This window comes from Notolepis coatsorum, assembly GCF_963971535.1.
Source record: "Notolepis coatsorum genome assembly, chromosome: 8".
Classification (NCBI taxonomy): Eukaryota; Metazoa; Chordata; class Actinopteri; order Aulopiformes; family Paralepididae; genus Notolepis; species Notolepis coatsorum.
Genome location: NC_140172.1, coordinates 80,692,938 through 80,713,290, shown reverse-complemented (window position 1 = coordinate 80,713,290; position 20,353 = coordinate 80,692,938). Strand labels below are relative to the sequence as shown.

Here is a 20,353-nt window from a genome sequence, read left to right as displayed (position 1 = left end):
GCGTGTGTGTGTGTGTGTGAAACCCTAATTGAACGCTGGGTACCTTTGAAATTTATATCTGATATATTTCGGACCCACCCCGAGCTTTTAAGCAGTGCTTGGTGGTCCAAATTAACCTGGCTACTAGGGAGCTATAAGTGACTGCGTATTCAAAAGCCCCTGGCTTGCACATCGCAGTCACGAAAGGGGCTAGGATTGGATACTAGTTGTAGTATAATATCTAAAGTCTATACTAGTTGTAGTATAATATCTAAAGTCTATACTAGTTGTAGTATAATATATATAAAGTATATACTAGTTGTAGTATAATATCTACTACTATTAAGTATATACTAGTTGTACCTGCATCCATCAGTGCGAGGCTGCCTCCACAGGCGGATGCCATCGATGAAGACCCTGAGAGGCAGAAAGAAGAAGAGGAGTGAGCAAGAGAGAGGAAAACACAAAAAGGAAGCGCATGCCGAAAGCAAGGAGATGAGGAGGAAAAAGCAGAAGGAAAGAGGTACGAAAAGAAAATCACACATGTTTCTGTCTGTGGTTGGATGTTTGGTGTGAAGTGTCCCATCAGGGTTAGGGTTAGGTATACAGGTATACCGTCAGGGTATCAACACTCCTCCGCACACCTGCCTGTACGTCACAGTGAAACAGCTCTGCTCCAAGTGCCGTATTACAACAACTGACCTCCACGACCAAATTAAGTAAAAGATGTGGTAATAGCTTTGAATTGCATATATACATATCACAAATAACCAAATAAATAACTTAACTTAAGTACTAAAAAGTAAAGGTTAAAACTTTTCATGGAGATAGGGCCATGGGTGCTCGTCTTGTCCGTCCACACCATCCGTTTCGTCCTCTTCATCACTCGTACTATCGTTTGTGGCCATCTTCTGTAGCTTGTCACTCTGACCGTCTATTCTTCTGATAGCAGGTATTTTAATCAAAGATCCCTGCTTTCTAGTCTTGCACAAGGACCAATCAGCATGGGTATGGGCGGGTTCATTTTCCATTGATGGGGATTTGATTGGCTGTTTTTAAATAAAGTGCAGCGGCAGGATTAATAACGTTAACGTTAGTTCGGCCAGAGAAACAAATATACGAATTAAAATGGTTGGACCTGCTAGATTTGTACTTTGTAGGTCTGCATTTTAAATGTAAGAAGTAAAAAGCATGTTTTTTTTCTCTGAAATGTAATTGAGTAAAAGTACCAAACCAAAGTATACAAACCTAATAATACTCAAGTAAAGTACAAATCCCCAAAAACAGTACTTAAGTATTTTAACAAAGTACAATTACTCAAGTACTTTACACCCCTGGGCACAGGTGTAGGCTATTGCACAAGACACCGACTGGACATTACTTTTATCTTTAATTGCGCGTCAAAGACGAGGATTTCCCGCACCCAGCCGAGCGACATACCAGGACATCAGGATAGTCGCTACAGTGGGTATCAAGTTGTACTACAGTGGGTATCAAGTTGTACTACAGTGGGTATCAAGTTGTACTACAGTGGGTATCAAGTTGTACTACAGTGAGTATAAAGTTGTACTACAGTGGGTATCAAGTTGTACTACACTCTTGCAGGATGCAGGATGCAGGAAGCAGAACACTACACTCTTGCAGGATGCAGGAAGCAGAACACTACACTCTTGCAGGAAGCAGGAAGCAGAACTCACCGTTGGACTCCAGCACCTCCGACGTCACTCTGATGGTGAAAGGGAAGTCTTTAGGAATGACTGGTCTCAGAGACTTCTCAGCCAGAGCCCCTGAATCAAATTAATGCATGCATTTAATTATTGATTTAGATAAGATAATGATGTGATGCATAAATGATCAAAGATTTTAAATTGGTCTATTATTAAAGAAAGAGGTGGGCAGATGTTTTAACAGATACAAACCGTGACCGAGTTGCCTCCGGTTCGTCCCCCCCATCTTGCCGACCTCGTTGGTTGCATATGGAGGGAACTGGGAATCGAGGGGCGACAGCCACGTGAGCTCACATCACAAACTAAAACACACCATATATAATATGTGACATTGTAAAGGAAAAGCAGAATTTGCCGACTCACTTCATAATGGAGCATGAAGTTCTTGTCTTTGACGCCACTGTTAAAAAAAAAGTTAATCGTTTCACATTCGTTTCACCACCAGTTTCTCAAACACCTTTTACCAAAAGCTGCAATAATTGTTTTCTGACCACTAGAGGGAAGCAACGAGACATAAACAAACAAATCACCCCCCTCCTCCAACAAAAGACGTAAATATATCCTGTATAAATGTAACAGCCTTGCGCTCAATCTGGTTGTAACCAAGAGGTTCGCTGAAAATAATTAAATCCTTTTCATGCATAGATTACTAGATTCATCAACTTCAATACAACTGGCTCTATGGGCATCACAACAAGGTGACAATGACCAAAATGGCCAATAGTGAACATTAAATTAAATACTACTCTTGCAGCACAATATTGATGTAACTAAGAGATTTGCTGAAAAATAAATAAAAATGTAACGCATAGGTTTATCACTACAAGTATGATTTGATAGAATGGTTGAAAAATAAGCAGAGCTAAAGCACGGTCCAGGTTCAACAAAGAAAATAAATGATGGAATAACAACAGACTTCTGGTAGCACTGGGTTTGAGTAGGACACCATGAATCAATGAAACCTTCTGATAGCAGGATTGTTTGAGTAGGACACCATGACTCAATGAGACCTCCTGGTGGCAGGTGGTCATGAGGCCCATGGGGACATTAACGTGTGTTGTCGGGCCTTACAAATAAATTTGATTTGATTTATGAGAAGATTTGAAAATGTGAATCAGGAAAATAACTATTGCAGGTTTAATGTCTGTGAGTAAATTATATGAGTCTTACCTCAAGGCTGTGGTGATGAGGTCCGCTTTGACGCTGGATTCCAGGGAATCAAACGTTACACTGCACAGCACCTAGAGCACAGGATATCAAACGTTACACTGCACAGCACCTAGAGCACAGGATATCAAATGTTACACTGCACAGCACCTAGAGCACAGGATATCAAACGTTACACTGCACAGCACCTAGAGCACAGGATATCAAACGTTACACTGCACAGCACCTAGAGCAAAGTACTATGTCGTAACACATTTGTTCTGGAAATGAATTACCACCAAGACTAAGAAAAATATGATATTTATATATATCTGTACATATCCCTTACCTACTCTTATTAGTTACGCTGCTGGCTAGTAGGACTACGAACAATCGAACATACAGTCTTTATTTATACCTGTATCACATACATGCATGTATTACAATTCTGTACATGCATCTAATTAGCACTACACCCAGTGGTATTAATTTATATATACCCAGTTTAATCACCTGTACATTGTATATTACTATTGCACTTTACTGTTACATTTGCACTCTGGTTGGATACCAAACCACTTTTCATTGTACTGTACTTGTGCTATATAATGACAATACATTTTAATCTAATCTAAAAATGACATGTCCTGAGATGCTATTCTTCCTACTGCTGTTACACTAAAGTCTCTGAAGAGAAGTCCGTTGATAATGGGGACTAGCGAGACCTGACCCATACTGGCTCAGGCTACATCCACCAGTCACTGAATGGATGCAGAAACACATACTGTACACGTTGGATCTAAAAGTGGATTCTCTCTGAACTTTTCCGTTTGTGAAAACGGACACATCCCACCTGCTTCACTCTCTGTGAGAGCAACCCAATGTTGAGCCTGGCATCGAACACCACCCACCTGCCTGGCATCTAACACCACCCACCTGCCTGGCATCTAACACCACGCACCTGCCTGGCATCTAACACCACCCACCTGCCTGGCATCTAACACCACGCACCTGCCTGGCATCTAACACCACCCACCTGCCTGGCATCTAGCACCACCCACCTGCCTGGCATCTAACACCACCCACATGCCTGGCATCTAGCACCACCCACCTGCCTGGCATCTAACACCACCCACCTGCCTGGCATCTAGCACCACCCACCTGCCTGGCATCTAACACCACCCACCTGCCTGGCATCTAACACCACCACCTGCCTGGCATCTAACACCATCCACCTGCCTGGCATCCAACACCACCCACCTGCCTGGCATCTAACACCACGCACCTGCCTGGCATCTAACACCACCCACCTGCCTGGCATCTAACACCACCCACCTGCCTGGCATCTAACACCACCCACCTGCCTGGCATCTAACACCACCCACCTGCCTGGCATCTAACACCACGCACCTGCCTGGCATCTAACACCACCCACCTGCCTGGCATCTAGCACCATCCACCTGCCTGGCATCTAACACCACCCACCTGCCTGGCGCACTACAGCCTGTGCTGTAACTACCTGCTAAACTACAGCCTGTGCTGTAACTACCTGCTAAACTACAGCCTGTGCTGTAACTACCTGCTAAACTACAGCCTGTGCTGTAACTACCTGCTAAACTACAGCCTGTGCTGTAACTACCTGCGTCTGCCCGCGCTGGAACAGGGCCGAGCCGTGGAGTGGTTTGAAGAGGTCCACGTCACAGGAGATGTCCCTCAGGGTGTGCAGGTTTCTCCCATCACACCTAACACACAAACACACACACTTTGATTTGACATATTCCACATGGCTCTCCACATCAGGTTGTACAAATAATATATTTACAATGTTATCGGCCCATGACCAGTATCTATATTAGTGCATTCTAGGGCTGAGACCACTTATCGATTTTCTTGCATGTGTTAATACTTTATACTATACTAAAATACTAGGTCTTGTGGCATGTTTTAGTTAAAACATCCATTTCATGTAAATTCAGTTGAATTGCAACTCTGCACTGTGCATTCAATATGCAGTGCACTCCTCCATCACATCCAGAGACCACCAACTATAAAATGAGAAGGATCACTGTGGTAGTTTTGAACAGTGGCGTCGCGTGGGTAAAATAACAGGGGAAGCCAAAAAAATTTATTAAAAAAAAATTATTAAATATTTTTATTCATATTTTTTTATTTTTAAGTCAAGCAGTCACCATGTACACTACAGTATGGCTCGGCGGCCAGTCAAACTTTCTTAACAGATTGCAGAATGGGTACAATACAGTACGGCTCAATACACACAATTGTATAAGGGGATGCAGACCAGAGAAAGACGTTTGTCTTGTTTACATCAGGGTCCCCCATTTTCAATTCATAGTGACATTTATGACATACAAGACATCATGACATCAAATATACAGTACTGTTACCCATAGATCCTGACAGAGTATATACATATGATGGGGAGGGGACTGTACATTAGGAGGGGGTGGGTGGGAGAGAAATATACATACGGCCGGGAGAGAATATGACTGTCTATTAGACAAACGTGACAAGACAAACGTATTTCTCTGGTCTGCATCCCCTTAACAATTGTGTGTATTGAGCCGTACTGTATTGTACCCATTCTGCAATCTGTTAAATAAAGTTTTCATTCATTCATTCATTCACGTGTCTGTTGCGTGGCGCGCCCAGCCATCAGAGCGCTCCTACTGTAAAATGCGGAAGCAGCCATTTCAGCCTCAGTTTTACTCGTTTATAAAAATGATTTAAAATGTTTATTAGCAACGCCGAGCTTTCAAACCCCGCCGCATCTGTGTGTGAAACCCTAATGGAACGCTGGGTACCTTTGACATTTATATCCGATATATTTTGGACCCACCGCTAGCTTTTAAGCAGTGCTTGATGGTGCACATTAACCTGGCTACTACGGAGGAATAAGTGACTGCGTATTCCAGCCCCTGGCTTGCATTGCAGTCATGAAAGGGTATACAAGCTTGCCTGATAACGTTAGTTAGTCAGTCAGGCTGCTCAGTGCTTACCTGGTCAATAATGTGGTCCTCCTCTTGCCAGATAGATTTGTTAAATCATAATATCCACAGTGGTGTGCTCTGCTGGTCCTCAGTAAATGTCCCGCCGGCGAAAATAAGTTGCTATTAAAGTGCTAAATGTTAGATACACTAATAGAGGATTCGAACGTGCCCGCTCTGTTAATAACATTTTCAATCAATTCCGCGAGGGGATGATGTTCAGACATGTTTGTAGTAGACTACTAGACTGAGTGACGCCAGACAGTTTTATACTACTAATGGGATGTCACATTAGGTAGTCAGGTGGAAACGTGAACTTCTGAGTGCCCCGCCTCCAGGGGGGAAAATATGCTGAGTGTTTTCCTCCCAGCTCCGTTTTAAACTTTTAGGGTGTGGCAGTCAGCTCGAATCTGATTGGCTAGGATCGGATTTGGACTCTATAATGCTGGAAGCCTGGAGAAAGAGACCTACCCACTGCATCTCTCCTATACTAGCTGCAGTGAGCACAGTGAGTCTGACAGTGTGTTAGAGGGAGTGAGCAGGAGAAGAGGGAGACATAAAAAAAAAAAAAAAAAAAATAACACAGATGCACAGATGAAAAAGAATGTAAACTATATTAAAAAAAAATTATATATATATTTTTTTTTTCATATTTCATATTTGATATGAATTTATAGGGAGGCATGGCTTCCGTTGGCTTCCATAAGGATTCGCCACTGGTTTTGAATGGGGAAATTTGTAACACTAAAGATGGCGGCGCCTGCTAAGCGCGGATAGGACCTGAGTGGGATAGTGTGATCCTTCCACACGCTACGCCCTCTCAGGGAGGATCCGCGCTGCCAGGTGAAAAGAAGCGGTTGATTGGCTGGACGTGTGTCAGAGGAAGCACGTGATAGCCTCCACTCTCCCAGATGATCTGACTGTGGGGGGTAAGTGCGCAGCGACCAGGAAGGGGATTGGGAATTGGCATACGACTAACATTGGGATGGGAGAAAATCGGAGGAAAATGGAGGGGGGAAAAGATAAATAAAAAAAAAAAAAAATACAGAGGCGCCTCGCAGAGGCTAACTTACTAACAATATACCTAATTCATTTTACACCATCGACAAGACGAGATCAAATGCAGACGCAGTTGTTCTGTGGCTCTGTCAGCCCAAATAAAGTGATTATTATTATCGCCGGCAGCCGGCAAGTGTGTCTGATTGCACTGATGCAGTGTGTGTCAGTGGGCTTGATTGCTCCAGCTGCGAAAAGCAATAATCACCGGTGATTATTGCGCGTTGCCCATGGCAGCGGTCAGTTATCGAAAAATAATTCACCGCTGTCAGGGGCTATTGACCAATCACAATCAAGCATTTCGTCGAATGTGAAAACGCCATGTAATAAATACTAATAAAGATATCGATATTTATCGATAATTTGGTCCCGATTTATCGATTCTTCCAAATGGCATATCGTCGTCGCAGCCTTACTTAATTTGCATCATGGTTACTTAACACTTTGATTGCCAGCGTGGCGTGCACTATTTATCTTTACTGTTGTGAAGGGCCAGATTAAACCGAATATATATATTTATTTATATATATATATTTAATTGTATTTGTATATTCTCTAATATTCCCTGATATCCCTTGTATATTCCTTGTACAATATGCATTGAATATCCATTCTAGCCTACTGAACATCCCATAATAGTCTCCATTCTACTATTGGTCGAGACCTTGGTGCCAGGCTGCCATACCCCCCAGACCCAGTTCAGACGTACCGCTCAACATGTACGAACAAGTCCTAGTTCCGCGTAGGAATCTGGCTACCGCACCACTAACGGTACTATTTGTTCATAGTGCGTATATATACTGCGCTACTAAAGTAGGACTTCCTTTTTTAGTCCAGTTTTTTACCCTCCAATAGAGTGACAGACGTAAAGCCTCCCCGCGACGCCACGTGTGGGAGTAAGGCCAAGTTCGGCCTACCATCGGTATTGAGACATCGTGTATATTAATATTTGAATAGTCATATTTGGCACTATATCGTCGAGTTGGACGTAGTCTATTAAGCTAATAATAGTCTATTCATATGTAGTGCTTCGTGCGGTGAGAATACTATCGTAGTCAGTACCCCATCGTTTCGGGCAGAGAACTGGCTGCTTATCCAGGGTGGCCGACCCCATGTGAGGCTGCACCCGAGGAGCCCCAGAGCCGACGAGCGAGTGGACCTGCATACCGGATTATTCTACCGACGACAGCCCGCCTTCCCAGGCACGGATTATGCTTTGTATACAGTGATTATTCTATGGATAAAGACCAACACTGCCGTGTGTTGGAAAACCCCCCCCCCGGAGAGGACGACAGGTGAGGAGACGCTCTACACGACGAGGTCGCTTCACGTCTCTCCATCGTGGACCGAAGGAAGCCGGCCCACAGAGAGTCCAACTGCTTTCATCTGTGGATCGAGGATCACTGAGGCACCGAGCCGCACAACCGTGGGTTCTCCCAGGATACCCTCGGCCAGACGGATACAGCCAGACTCTACCCCCCCCCCCCCCTTCTCCAGTTGTCTTACAAGCGACCGGAATTCCCCCCTAGTGTATCCAGTTCTATAATTATTAAAGTATCATTGCTATTATTCCTTAAATATTCCAGGTTGTATATTTACCGCCTGCGCCACCAGAGATTGGACGTTCTCTATTGATATACCAACGAATACTCATTTGCCATAAAAGTGCATCCTATTTCAAATCATAAATGTAATTAAGTGATTGCTCTACATACCTTTTGCTATGTATTAATTATTATTAAACGCAGACTTTCGACTTGGTACATTTGTGTTGGATCGTTTCATCTACGTGGGAGTGTTTACCATAATTATTTATGCCTAGTACTGGGTGGCCAGAGTCTAAAGTACAAGAGGTAGTGGTAGTAAGTATCATATCTAACAATACAGTCAGGGAATTGTACCCCTCAGTTACAATTGGTCCTTCGAGCCGGAGGGTAATTAGTGTAATATTAATATAGTGTTATTAATATTGAAATGGCCTATGATGAACACTCCACGAAACGATCCTCCTAACCAACGCCCGCAGCGCGAACGACGGCTCCCTCAGTACTTAGAGGCTTACGCTGTCAGTCAACAACCTAGTCTTCTACTAACAGTAAACGCGGTAAAACTAGAAAGTAAAAGTATGTCTAACCCCAACGCCCAGACTACCCCGACCATAGAGGCCCCTACGGGTTCTAATGTAACTGACCAAGTTCACGGTGGGGACCAGTGGGAACCAGACATGACTTCACACCCCGCCAGTACTGAAGAAGTAGTCCCCGATGAGTCCCGGGAGGAATACAACGCTACCGAGAGAGAACTCGGCACGGAAGAAGACGGGGAGAGCACCGTGGAGATAGAGCTCCAAGGCTCCGCAAGGAGTACCCCGAGGGAAGGCTCCCCTATACAACCGCCTTCTCCCAGCGAGGCAGAGAGGACCCTACAGCAGGCCTTCCTCATCAGCCTGAACGCCGCTGCTGAACGCGACCGACTGCAGATCCAGCAGCGGAGCGAAGAAGAGCATATACGTCTAGAAATAAGACGCATTCAGATGGAAGAGAATGTGGCCCGAGACCGAGCAGACAGCCAGCGAGCAGCTGCTGGTGCTCTACGGGACGCAGAGCGCGACAGACAGCAAGCGCAACTAATAGAACAGCTGATCAGACGGACAACACCCTCTCCCTCCGCCAGAGGCTCCAGGAACTCGTCTAGACACACCTCCAGGGCGGCATCCCCTAGCCGAGTAAACAGCCCTGAACTTGACCAACAGACGAGGTCTATACCCCCCACAGACCACCTCCCCCCACCGGTCCAAGCGAGACCTAGCAACCGGGAAGGAGCAGCATATCCTGTGGAGAGGCTAAACCAGAGACTACAAGCACTGGATGACCTAACTGAAGACGAAGAGGAAGAGGAGGAGAACCACGCCCGACGACAGCACAGTACTCTACCGGACCAGGAGGTCCGGTACAGCCCAGGCTATACTCCCGCGGAGCTGCGCTACAGACCCCCGACTCTATACCCGGGTGAGCACGACGCACGACCCGCACCGAGGAACAGCACCTGGACAAGCGGGCCATGGTACACTGCCGGTACCAGCCCATACCAAGGAGCGGGAGGAGACTCGCCTAGGAGGCCTCTCCCCCAACGCTCGCCGATGTATCCACAGTCAGCGTCATACATTGGCACGCCTATGGTACCCGACTTCACCCAAGAGAACCGGGCCCAGTATACAGAACTCTGCATGTGTCTGGAGACCATGTTGGTGGATGTATTGGATGAACGCCATAAATACGCCATCCTACTGAAGCACTTAAAGGTACCCCGCGCACATAATATAGCGCTCGCCTACGCGACTTCCACCACCCCATACACAGCAGCGCTGGTAGCATTGGACCAGAGGTATGGGCGCATATGGGATTACGTGATCCAGGAGATCCGACACATCGACCGCTTACCCCCAGCAATAGACAATCGAGCACTGGACGACCTGTCCATCAGAGTGCAGTCCCTGGTAGGGATGTTGGGAGCGCAGAGAGAGAAGGGGAGGCATGAACTTTACGCCAACTCAAATGTGGAAAGGATCTTGGAGAAGCTGCCGCCCGCTCGACAGGAGCGTTTTAGGCGGCAGAGAGACCACCGAGACCCGAATGGCCCCGAACCGAACCTCCTCGATCTAGCAGACTTCCTGGCGAGAGAAGTCAGCAGCCTACGGCTAGATACATTCGGACGGAGCACCCCTGGCTCCAGAGAAGGAACCAGACGACTAAATGATGGAAGAAGATCGGTGACTGTGATGCACCAATCGGAGTCAGTACCGAGCAGCAGGAGCCACAGTACCCCCTCCAGAACGGAGAAGTGGAAGATAGTGTGCCCCTACTGTGAGAAAGAACACTGGCTAGCGCAATGTGACTCCTTCCCCAAGCTGAACGCGGAGGAAGCAAGTCAATGGATAAAGTCCAACAAGCGCTGTTTTCGCTGTGCGCGCTCACACATGGCAGCCGAATGCCGCTTAAAGAAAAGGTGCACCAAGTGCGATGGAGCCCATCTGGACATACTTCACGACAGTAACAGACGGCGCCCTTCACCCGCACCATCCAGCAGCAAAGCGAGCGTCATGTACATCGATCCCGCCAGCAGCAGTGGAGCCCGAGTACTCCTAAAAGTAGTGCGTGTGACACTAAGCTACCAGAATAAAGTCATGGACACTTACGCCGTCCTCGATGACGGGTCAGAGAAGACCCTTCTGCTCGCCTCCGCTGCGGCCCAGCTAGGGCTGCGGGGAAGCGAAACCCAAATGACAATTCGGACAATAAGACGAGATTTGAAGACGATAAAGGGCGAGAATGTCTCATTCTCTATCGCAGCAAGCGGCCAGCCTGAGCGACGGTACCAGATTACAGACGCTTTCACCAGCCAAGAAATAGGACTGTCGCGGTACACATACCCCGTCGCCAAGCTGATGGAGAAATATGCACATCTGCGCAAGTTACCGATCCCGCTCATAGACAATGCTATGCCGACCCTGTTGATAGGCTCCGACCATGCAGACCTCATTGTCCCGATAGACCGGGTTCATACCGGACCCCGAGGCTGTCCTGCAGCAGTCGAGACCCGTTTGGGATGGACTCTCCAAGGCCCGCTCGCCAAATCTCTCAACCGAAGTACAGCCACTAGATGTCTCCACTCCCGAGTCACAGAGGGAGAAACCGCACTCCTGCAACACGTAGAGCGGTTATGGACCTTGGAACAAATGCCCTTTAAGAACGGAAAGAAAGACATTCGCTCTAAAGATGACATTTACGCCATTCACCTCCTCGAGACAGGGACCAAGAGAGTCCCGGTCAACGGCGTGTTGAGATACGCCACGCCACTCCTGCGGCGAGAAGGAATGCCTACTTTCCACGCCAAGACAGACGCCACAGAACGGTACCTGCTGAACACGGAGCGGCGCTTAGCCAAGAACCCCGCCCAAGAGAGTGTATACCGCGCTGAGATTGAGAAGCTCATCACAGCGGGACACGTCACAAAGATGGACATTAAAGAGGCTGACCAGACCACTGAATCGTGGTACGTGCCTCACCACAAGGTCCATCACAACGGTAAAGACCGCATAGTATTTAACTGCAGCTACCAGATCGGATCCCAAAATCTGAATAAAGAGTTACTGCCCGGTCCCACACTCGGCCCCTCCCTACTCGGCGTTCTACTCCGCTTCCGCCAGGAAAAGGTGGCCATCAGCGGGGACATTAAAGGAATGTTCCTGCAGGTGAGATTAGTAGAGGAGGACAAGCCCCTGTTACGGTTCCTATGGAGAGAGAAGCCAGGAGATGAGCACCCAGCCATCTACCAATGGGAAGTCCTCCCCTTCGGAACGACGTGCAGCCCCTGCTGTGCTACATTTGCACTACAGAAACATGTAGCAGAGGACCCAGCAGCGGACGAAGAGGTCCGACACAGCGTAAAGAACAGCTTCTACGTAGACAACTGTCTACAAAGCCTTTCAACCCAGGAAGAAGCCGAGGCTCTCCTGATTAAACTCCGCGCCTCATTGATCAAAGGCGGCTTTGATCTCAGGCAGTGGGCCAGCAGCGATCCGCAAGTACTGCGCAGCCTCTCCTCCGAGGACAAGGCAGCCAGCAGCGAGACCTGGATGGCTACAATCCCGGGAGAAGCCCAGGAGATGACCCTGGGATTGGTGTGGCGATTCAAAACAGATTCGCTTCACTACAGACACAAGCCCCTGACTACGGAGCAGGGAAGGCCGGCGGCGGCGCCGACCACCAGACGGAGTGTGTACACAACACTCGCCCGACAAAATGACCCGCTAGGATGTATTCTACCGTACACCACCAGGGCAAAAATGATTGTACGAGCATTGTGGGACAAGGACCAGGGCTGGGACGACCCCATTCCCGCACACCTTCCATCCACCTGGAGAGAGTGGGAGATGGAGCTCCACTCACTCCCAGGCGTTAATATGCGCCGAAGCTACTTCCCACCCACGGTGAGGCCAGAGACATGTAAAATGGACTTACACGTCTTCAGTGACGCCTCAGAGGTCGCATACGGATCAGTAGCCTACTTGCGGGCCCAAGAAGAGGGGGGAGAGATCTACACAGCATTTGTCCTCGCCCGCTCGAGAATAGCCCCACGCAAGCAACAATCTATCCCACGCCTAGAGCTCTGCGCAGCCCTAGCCGGAGCGCACCTAGCCACGCTCATCCAACGTGAGCTCACCATACCGGTGTCTAGAACAATCCTGTGGTCAGATTCCACGACAGTACTCGCCTGGATCAAATCGGACTCATGCAAGTACAAAGTCTTCGTGGGAGTCAGAGTCACCGAGATTCAAGACTTAACCGAAGAGTTAACCGGAGAAACAGAGTGGCGCTACGTTGATACAAAACAGAACCCAGCTGACGTCATCACCCGGGGAATGCCCCTAGATGACCTCACCCGTCGCAATGTCTACAGTGACGGCCCAGCATTCCTAAAGCTCCCGGAAGGAGAGTGGCCCACGCCTATCCCGAGGGAAGCCAGTCAGGAGGAGGCTGAGAATAAGAAGCCTGTGTTCTGTGGATTGAGCACTGTTATCTCCGCAGACCCCAACATAGATGATTGCACTACCATAGAGAGTGCACAACAGAGGACATTCCTACTGCACTACCTACCGTCTCTACAGACCCGCCAGAAGTGGGTAAAGGAGAGAGACAATTTGACAGAAGGAACAGTCGTCATGATTATTGATCAATCACTGCCCAGAGCTATGTGGCCGGCCGGCCGCGTAAGCAAAGTGATCACCGGTGCCGACGGCAAGGTCCGAGCAGCTGAAGTGCTTGTCCAGGGTCGCACTTACACCCGTCCCGTGGCGAGGCTCATAGAACTGCCCCGACTCCCAGACACAATCGATGATGACCATGACCCTATAACCCTATGACTTTGTGAAGTTGACTGACCCCTACAGCAAACCCTTATGTGTAAATAGACAACGCGATTAATCTGTCTCTGCTTAACTGATTAGGTCTGGGACCAATCAGGGGGTGGCTGTTGTGAAGGGCCAGATTAAACCGAATATATATATTTATTTATATATATATATTTAATTGTATTTGTATATTCTCTAATATTCCCTGATATCCCTTGTATATTCCTTGTACAATATGCATTGAATATCCATTCTAGCCTACTGAACATCCCATAATAGTCTCCATTCTACTATTGGTCGAGACCTTGGTGCCAGGCTGCCATACCCCCCAGACCCAGTTCAGACGTACCGCTCAACATGTACGAACAAGTCCTAGTTCCGCGTAGGAATCTGGCTACCGCACCACTAACGGTACTATTTGTTCATAGTGCGTATATATACTGCGCTACTAAAGTAGGACTTCCTTTTTTAGTCCAGTTTCTTACCCTCCAATAGAGTGACAGACGTAAAGCCTCCCCGCGACGCCACGTGTGGGAGTAAGGCCAAGTTCGGCCTACCATCGGTATTGAGACATCGTGTATATTAATATTTGAATAGTCATATTTGGCACTATATCGTCGAGTTGGACGTAGTCTATTAAGCTAATAATAGTCTATTCATATGTAGTGCTTCGTGCGGTGAGAATACTATCGTAGTCAGTACCCCATCGTTTCGGGCAGAGAACTGGCTGCTTATCCAGGGTGGCCGACCCCATGTGAGGCTGCACCCGAGGAGCCCCAGAGCCGACGAGCGAGTGGACCTGCATACCGGATTATTCTACCGACGACAGCCCGCCTTCCCAGGCACGGATTATGCTTTGTATACAGTGATTATTCTATGGATAAAGACCAACACTGCCGTGTGTTGGAAAACCCCCCCCCCGGAGAGGACGACAGGTGAGGAGACGCTCTACACGACGAGGTCGCTTCACGTCTCTCCATCGTGGACCGAAGGAAGCCGGCCCACAGAGAGTCCAACTGCTTTCATCTGTGGATCGAGGATCACTGAGGCACCGAGCCGCACAACCGTGGGTTCTCCCAGGATACCCTCGGCCAGACGGATACAGCCAGACTCTACCCCCCCCCCCCCTTCTCCAGTTGTCTTACAAGCGACCGGAATTCCCCCCTAGTGTATCCAGTTCTATAATTATTAAAGTATCATTGCTATTATTCCTTAAATATTCCAGGTTGTATATTTACCGCCTGCGCCACCAGAGATTGGACGTTCTCTATTGATATACCAACGAATACTCATTTGCCATAAAAGTGCATCCTATTTCAAATCATAAATGTAATTAAGTGATTGCTCTACATACCTTTTGCTATGTATTAATTATTATTAAACGCAGACTTTCGACTTGGTACATTTGTGTTGGATCGTTTCATCTACGTGGGAGTGTTTACCATAATTATTTATGCCTAGTACTGGGTGGCCAGAGTCTAAAGTACAAGAGGTAGTGGTAGTAAGTATCATATCTAACAATACAGTCAGGGAATTGTACCCCTCAGTTACATTTACCTTTACTGGAATATTCTGGCATACACAAAAAAACGCTAGATTATCGATAGTATATGTGTACTTATGCACGCTATAGAAGCGATCTGAAAAATATATTCTCTCATTTCCTGATCAGCGCGCACACACACACACACATGAGGGGAGAGAACAGATGGTGGAGGTAAACGTTACTCTATCCCCCCCCCCCTCACAGTGAGCTGTGGTGTTCCACAAGGAAGCATACTAGGACCGCTACTGTTCATAATTTATGCAAATGACATGTCGTCAGCTTGTGACTGCAACTTGTTCCTGTTTGCGGACGACTCAGCCCTGCTGGTCTCTGACAAGAACAAGTTACAGGTTGAAAAAACCCTCAGCTCGGAACTAGGCAAAATCTGCATATGGCTCGCTGATAACAAACTATCATTACACATGGGCAAAACAGAGTCCATTCTCTTCGGTTCAAATAACAAACTCAGCAAGACCGACGGCTTCTCAGTTACAGTGGGAGACAATATTGTCACAAGGAAAGATGAAATTACCTACCTGGGTTCCATCCTAGAGGCTAATCTTTCCTGTGACAAAATGGCATCCAAGGTAATAAAAAAAGTCAACCAACGAACTAGATTCTTGTACCGGATCTCCTCTCTGGTAAACAAGAATACCCTGAAGACTCTGGCAGGAGCACTCATTCAAGGGTACTACGACTATGCTTGCACCTCATGGTACCAAAGCACCTTAAAGGCGCTAAAAACAAAATTACAAACATCTCAAAACAAACTGGTCAGACTACTGCTTGACCTTACTCCTAGAACCCACCTCACCCCTGCCCACTTTGACAACCTAGGATGGCTTAGAGTAAACGACAGAGTACAGCAACTTGCAATGGGCCTGGTCTACAAGATACACTCCACGACCAAGGTACCCATGTACATGTCAAAATACTTCCCAAAGGTCAGTGAATACCACGATCACAACACCAGAGGGAGCTCCACAAATCATGTTAAACCCAGATTCGGCTCAAACAAGGGACTAAACACGTTTTGCAATTATGCCACATCAATGTGGAACGCCCTACCCAAAGCTGTAAAGGAATGTGAATCACTACCCACTTTCAAAACCACTCTCAAAGAACACCTATGGGAGACTGCAATTCGAAACTGGCCCCCGTAAATGTCCTAACCCAACCCCCTCCAATGTACAGTAAATTACCAAGTATGATTCTGTCAATATTCCAATGTACAGTTTTGCTTGTACAGTTATACAGCCCCCCCTCCCCCCCCCACCCAACCACCTCCAATGTACAGTGCACTGGAGGTGATGAAGAACACAAGAAGAGTGCACTAGAGGTGATGTAGAACACAAGAAGAGTGCACTGGAGGTGATGTAGAACACAAAAAGAGTGCACTGGATGCGTGTCAACATGCCTATGTGCTTCAAACTGACTGATGGAATATAAACTGACTTTGACTTTGGAAAGGTTATGTGAGGTAAGACATTCATTCAGCTACTTGTAAACTATAGAACAACAAAGAAAAGTAAACTGTATATTTAACTAATAAACAAAAGGGAGCAAAAATAAAAAGAAAGAAAGAAAAGAAAACGACCCACCAGCACCAGGTTGTCTACTCTCTCTTACCTCTTGTTTTCATTCAGCACCAGGTTGTCTACTGTACTCTCTCTTACCTCTTGTACTCATTGAGCACCAGGTTGCGGAAGATATCTTTGGACACAATGTTGAAAGACTCGATGACCTCAAAGGGTTCTGCTTGAGGAAATCTCTCTGTCAAAGGAAATATATGAATACAAAGTCATTAATTTAATAATAAGTAAAAAGTAATCCAGCGCACATCTGGAGTGTTCAAATCGACTTTAGTTGAACTCATAAATAGGTCAAACATTGGAGTGACACATTGTGGCTTCCTCAGGTTTGCTGGAAGAACACCCTCTACTCCCTTCTCATATTTCTAAAACAGTACCGTTAGCATGTCTTTTCAGCACCACAATTTTACTCTCGACCAGAAGTTAGAAACAGTACTAGTGTTGTTTTTTCTTAACCATTGATTGGGTGGGCAAGACACAAGTTTGGTTGAGCTGAGCCCACCCCTGCCCATAGCTACTGCCAGCCTCCTGATATATAAAATTTAGATTTTGGCCCACTGACATTGCCATCTTTTGCAGGCTCAATTTGAAAGCAATCACTTCATGCTAGATAACCCGGAAAGGGGCTAAATAGGGCACTAAGATTCACAGATATTTTTAAAGGGGAAAATACTGCAATATTTTATATCCACAGGTTAGCAACATTTTGCAACATTTTAAGCTAACTCCATGTTTATTGAGGCTAATGTTAGCAAGTGTAAACCTAGCTGTAATAAACTAGCTTGCTACTTATGTTCAGTAATTTTGCGTCTCTCCCTGCTCTCTAAATATTGGCATCTGCCATATTGGTCAACCATTAATTGTAACATATATTTCGCCCCCAAAATAGATGAAACATCTTAGTTTGGTTATATACGATGATGATGAAGCCCAACCTACCTCTTATCTGCTCCTCTGTTTCGAAGCGAACTTTGTTTATGGCATCATCCCTTGAAATCTGAAACAGGAGATACGTTAGTTAAATTAAATATGAGACAGGAGATACAGTATAACCTACTGCACCTCATATCTCCTCTCTCTCTCTAGTCTACAGGTATAACCTGCTCCACCTCAAATCTCCTCTCTCTCTACAGGTATAACCTGCTCCACCTCATATCTCCTCTCTCTCTCTACAGGTATAACCTGCTGCACCTCATATCTCCTCTCTCTCTCTACAGGTATAACCTGCTCCACCTCATATCTCCTCTCTCTCTCTACAGGTATAACCTGCTCCACCTCATATCTCCTCTCTCTCTACAGGTATAACCTGCTGCACCTCATATCTCCTCTCTCTCTCTCTAGTATACAGGTATAACCTGCTCCACCTCATATCTCCTCTCTCTCTACAGGTATAACCTGCTCCACCTCATATCTCCTCTCTCTCTCTACAGGTATAACCTGCTCCACCTCATATCTCCTCTCTCTCTCTACAGGTATAACCTGCTGCACCTCATATCTCTCTCTCTAGTCTACAGGTATAACCTGCTCCACCTCATATCTCCTCTCTCTCTCTACAGGTATAACCTGCTGCACCTCATATCTCCTCTCTCTCTCTACAGGTATAACCTGCTCCACCTCATATCTCCTCTCTCTCTCTACAGGTATAACCTGCTCCACCTCATATCTCCTATATAATCTATGATGAATTGAAAATGGGGGACCCTGATGTAAACAAGACGAAAGTCTTTCTCTGGTCTGCATCCCCTTAACAATTGTATGTATTGAGCTGTACTGTACTGTACCCATTCTGCAATCTGTTAATAAACTTTTCAATCAATCAATCAATCAATCAATCAATCAATCAATCAATCAATCAATCAATCAATCAATCAATCTCCTCTCTCTCTCTACAGGTATAACCTGCTCCACCTCATATCTCCTCTCTCTCTCTACAGGTATAACCTGCTCCACCTCATATCTCCTCTCTCTACAGGTATAACCTGCTCCACCTCATATCTATCTCTACAGGTATAACCTGCTGCACCTCATATCTCCACTCTCTCTACAGGTATAACCTGTTATCCACCAACACACCTCTCCTCTTTCTCTCAGCAGGCCACCCCAGTGCCTCATAGAGGCCAGCTGCTTAGCGGTATGTCTTTGTACCTCTTACCAAAGCCTCTACAGGAGCTGTACGTGTGCCGGGTGAGGACACTCATCTAGTGTCCAGTTCAGCATGTCTCTTCTCTGCTCTCTTTCTCGGTTTTGTTTCAATAAATATTGTGAATTTACGGCGTGTCTTGTGTCATCATTGGTATAAAGCCTGAACTAGTGAAGGGCACTGGAAGAAACAGAATCCATGACTTACTTTATCGTGTGTGGAGTCTGTAAAAACAGAGTAGATCCTTTCTGATGCAAACCTGCAAGAACAATAAAACAGAACAATTAAGATGCAAAAAATAACCATAAACATTCAAAACAGTTTTGGAGTGAAAGCTGACCATGGGACACGTCAGACTCATGGAACATACACAAGTTAGCAACAAAATGGTTAATGGTTGTGTTAGTCTTGTTACTATGGTGATGTGTTGGTGTGATTTCCTTGCACTGTAATCACATTAAAGTGCTCCTCTCTGTACTAACAACAGATAAAGGCTTTGCATGCCAGCTATTCTAAACGTCAATATAAACGCCCCTGTCTGAACACACATAAAGGTTGGTTGGTTCTCATCCCTTATCTCTGTGATTGATATCATTCATAAAGGATGGTTGGTTCTCATCCCTTATCTCTGTAATATCATTCATAAAGGATGGTTGGTTATCATCCCTTATCTGTGTAATATCATTCATAAAGGATGGTTGGTTCTCATCCCTTATCTCTGTAATATCATTCATAAAGGCTGGTTGGTTCTCATCCCTTATCTATGTGATATCATTCATAAAGGTTGGTTGGTTCTCATCCCTTATCTCTGTGATATCATTCACGTCTGCCATAGAGCCTTTTCAAGGGCCGCTCATGTAACATCAATTGTATTGTTGTTTACAGTGGAAGTGTGACGTTCAAATTCCACAGACCACGTCCCAAAGAAAATGTATAAGTGGTAGGGATGTCCGATATTATTGGCCGATATTGGCATTAAAATGTGATATCGGAAAATATCGGTATCGGTTTAATTTTTTTTTACATTTCTATAACCTTTATGTACGCAGGCAAGCAAGTAAGAACAAATTCAGATTTTATTTATTGTCAAAAGTATGCATAATGTTATGTTAATTCCACAACAAGACATATGTAATGTTAATTACCTGAAATTATTACATTTTTTGGGGGGGAAACCCTGCATATATCGGTATCGGTTGATATCGGTATCGGAAATTAAGAGTTGGACAATATCGGTATAGGTAAAAAAGCC

General features: G+C 46.0%; 1 protein-coding gene across 1 annotated transcript in view; it reads right to left on the bottom strand.

Moving 5' to 3' along the window:
* The window catches only part of pnpt1 (polyribonucleotide nucleotidyltransferase 1), a 127,872-nt gene that overhangs the window by 63,263 nt on the left and 44,256 nt on the right, over positions 1 to 20,353 (bottom strand). The window contains exons 10-18 of the mRNA XM_084320028.1: positions 19,309 to 19,360; positions 17,901 to 17,958; positions 17,046 to 17,142; positions 4,492 to 4,594; positions 2,877 to 2,947; positions 2,070 to 2,106; positions 1,899 to 1,965; positions 1,677 to 1,766; positions 343 to 396 (exon numbers count right to left, since the gene is read on the bottom strand). Coding sequence (XP_084176154.1) covers positions 343 to 396; positions 1,677 to 1,766; positions 1,899 to 1,965; positions 2,070 to 2,106; positions 2,877 to 2,947; positions 4,492 to 4,594; positions 17,046 to 17,142; positions 17,901 to 17,958; positions 19,309 to 19,360 — 629 coding nt within the window. The remainder of the gene's footprint in view (positions 1 to 342; positions 397 to 1,676; positions 1,767 to 1,898; positions 1,966 to 2,069; positions 2,107 to 2,876; positions 2,948 to 4,491; positions 4,595 to 17,045; positions 17,143 to 17,900; positions 17,959 to 19,308; positions 19,361 to 20,353) is intronic.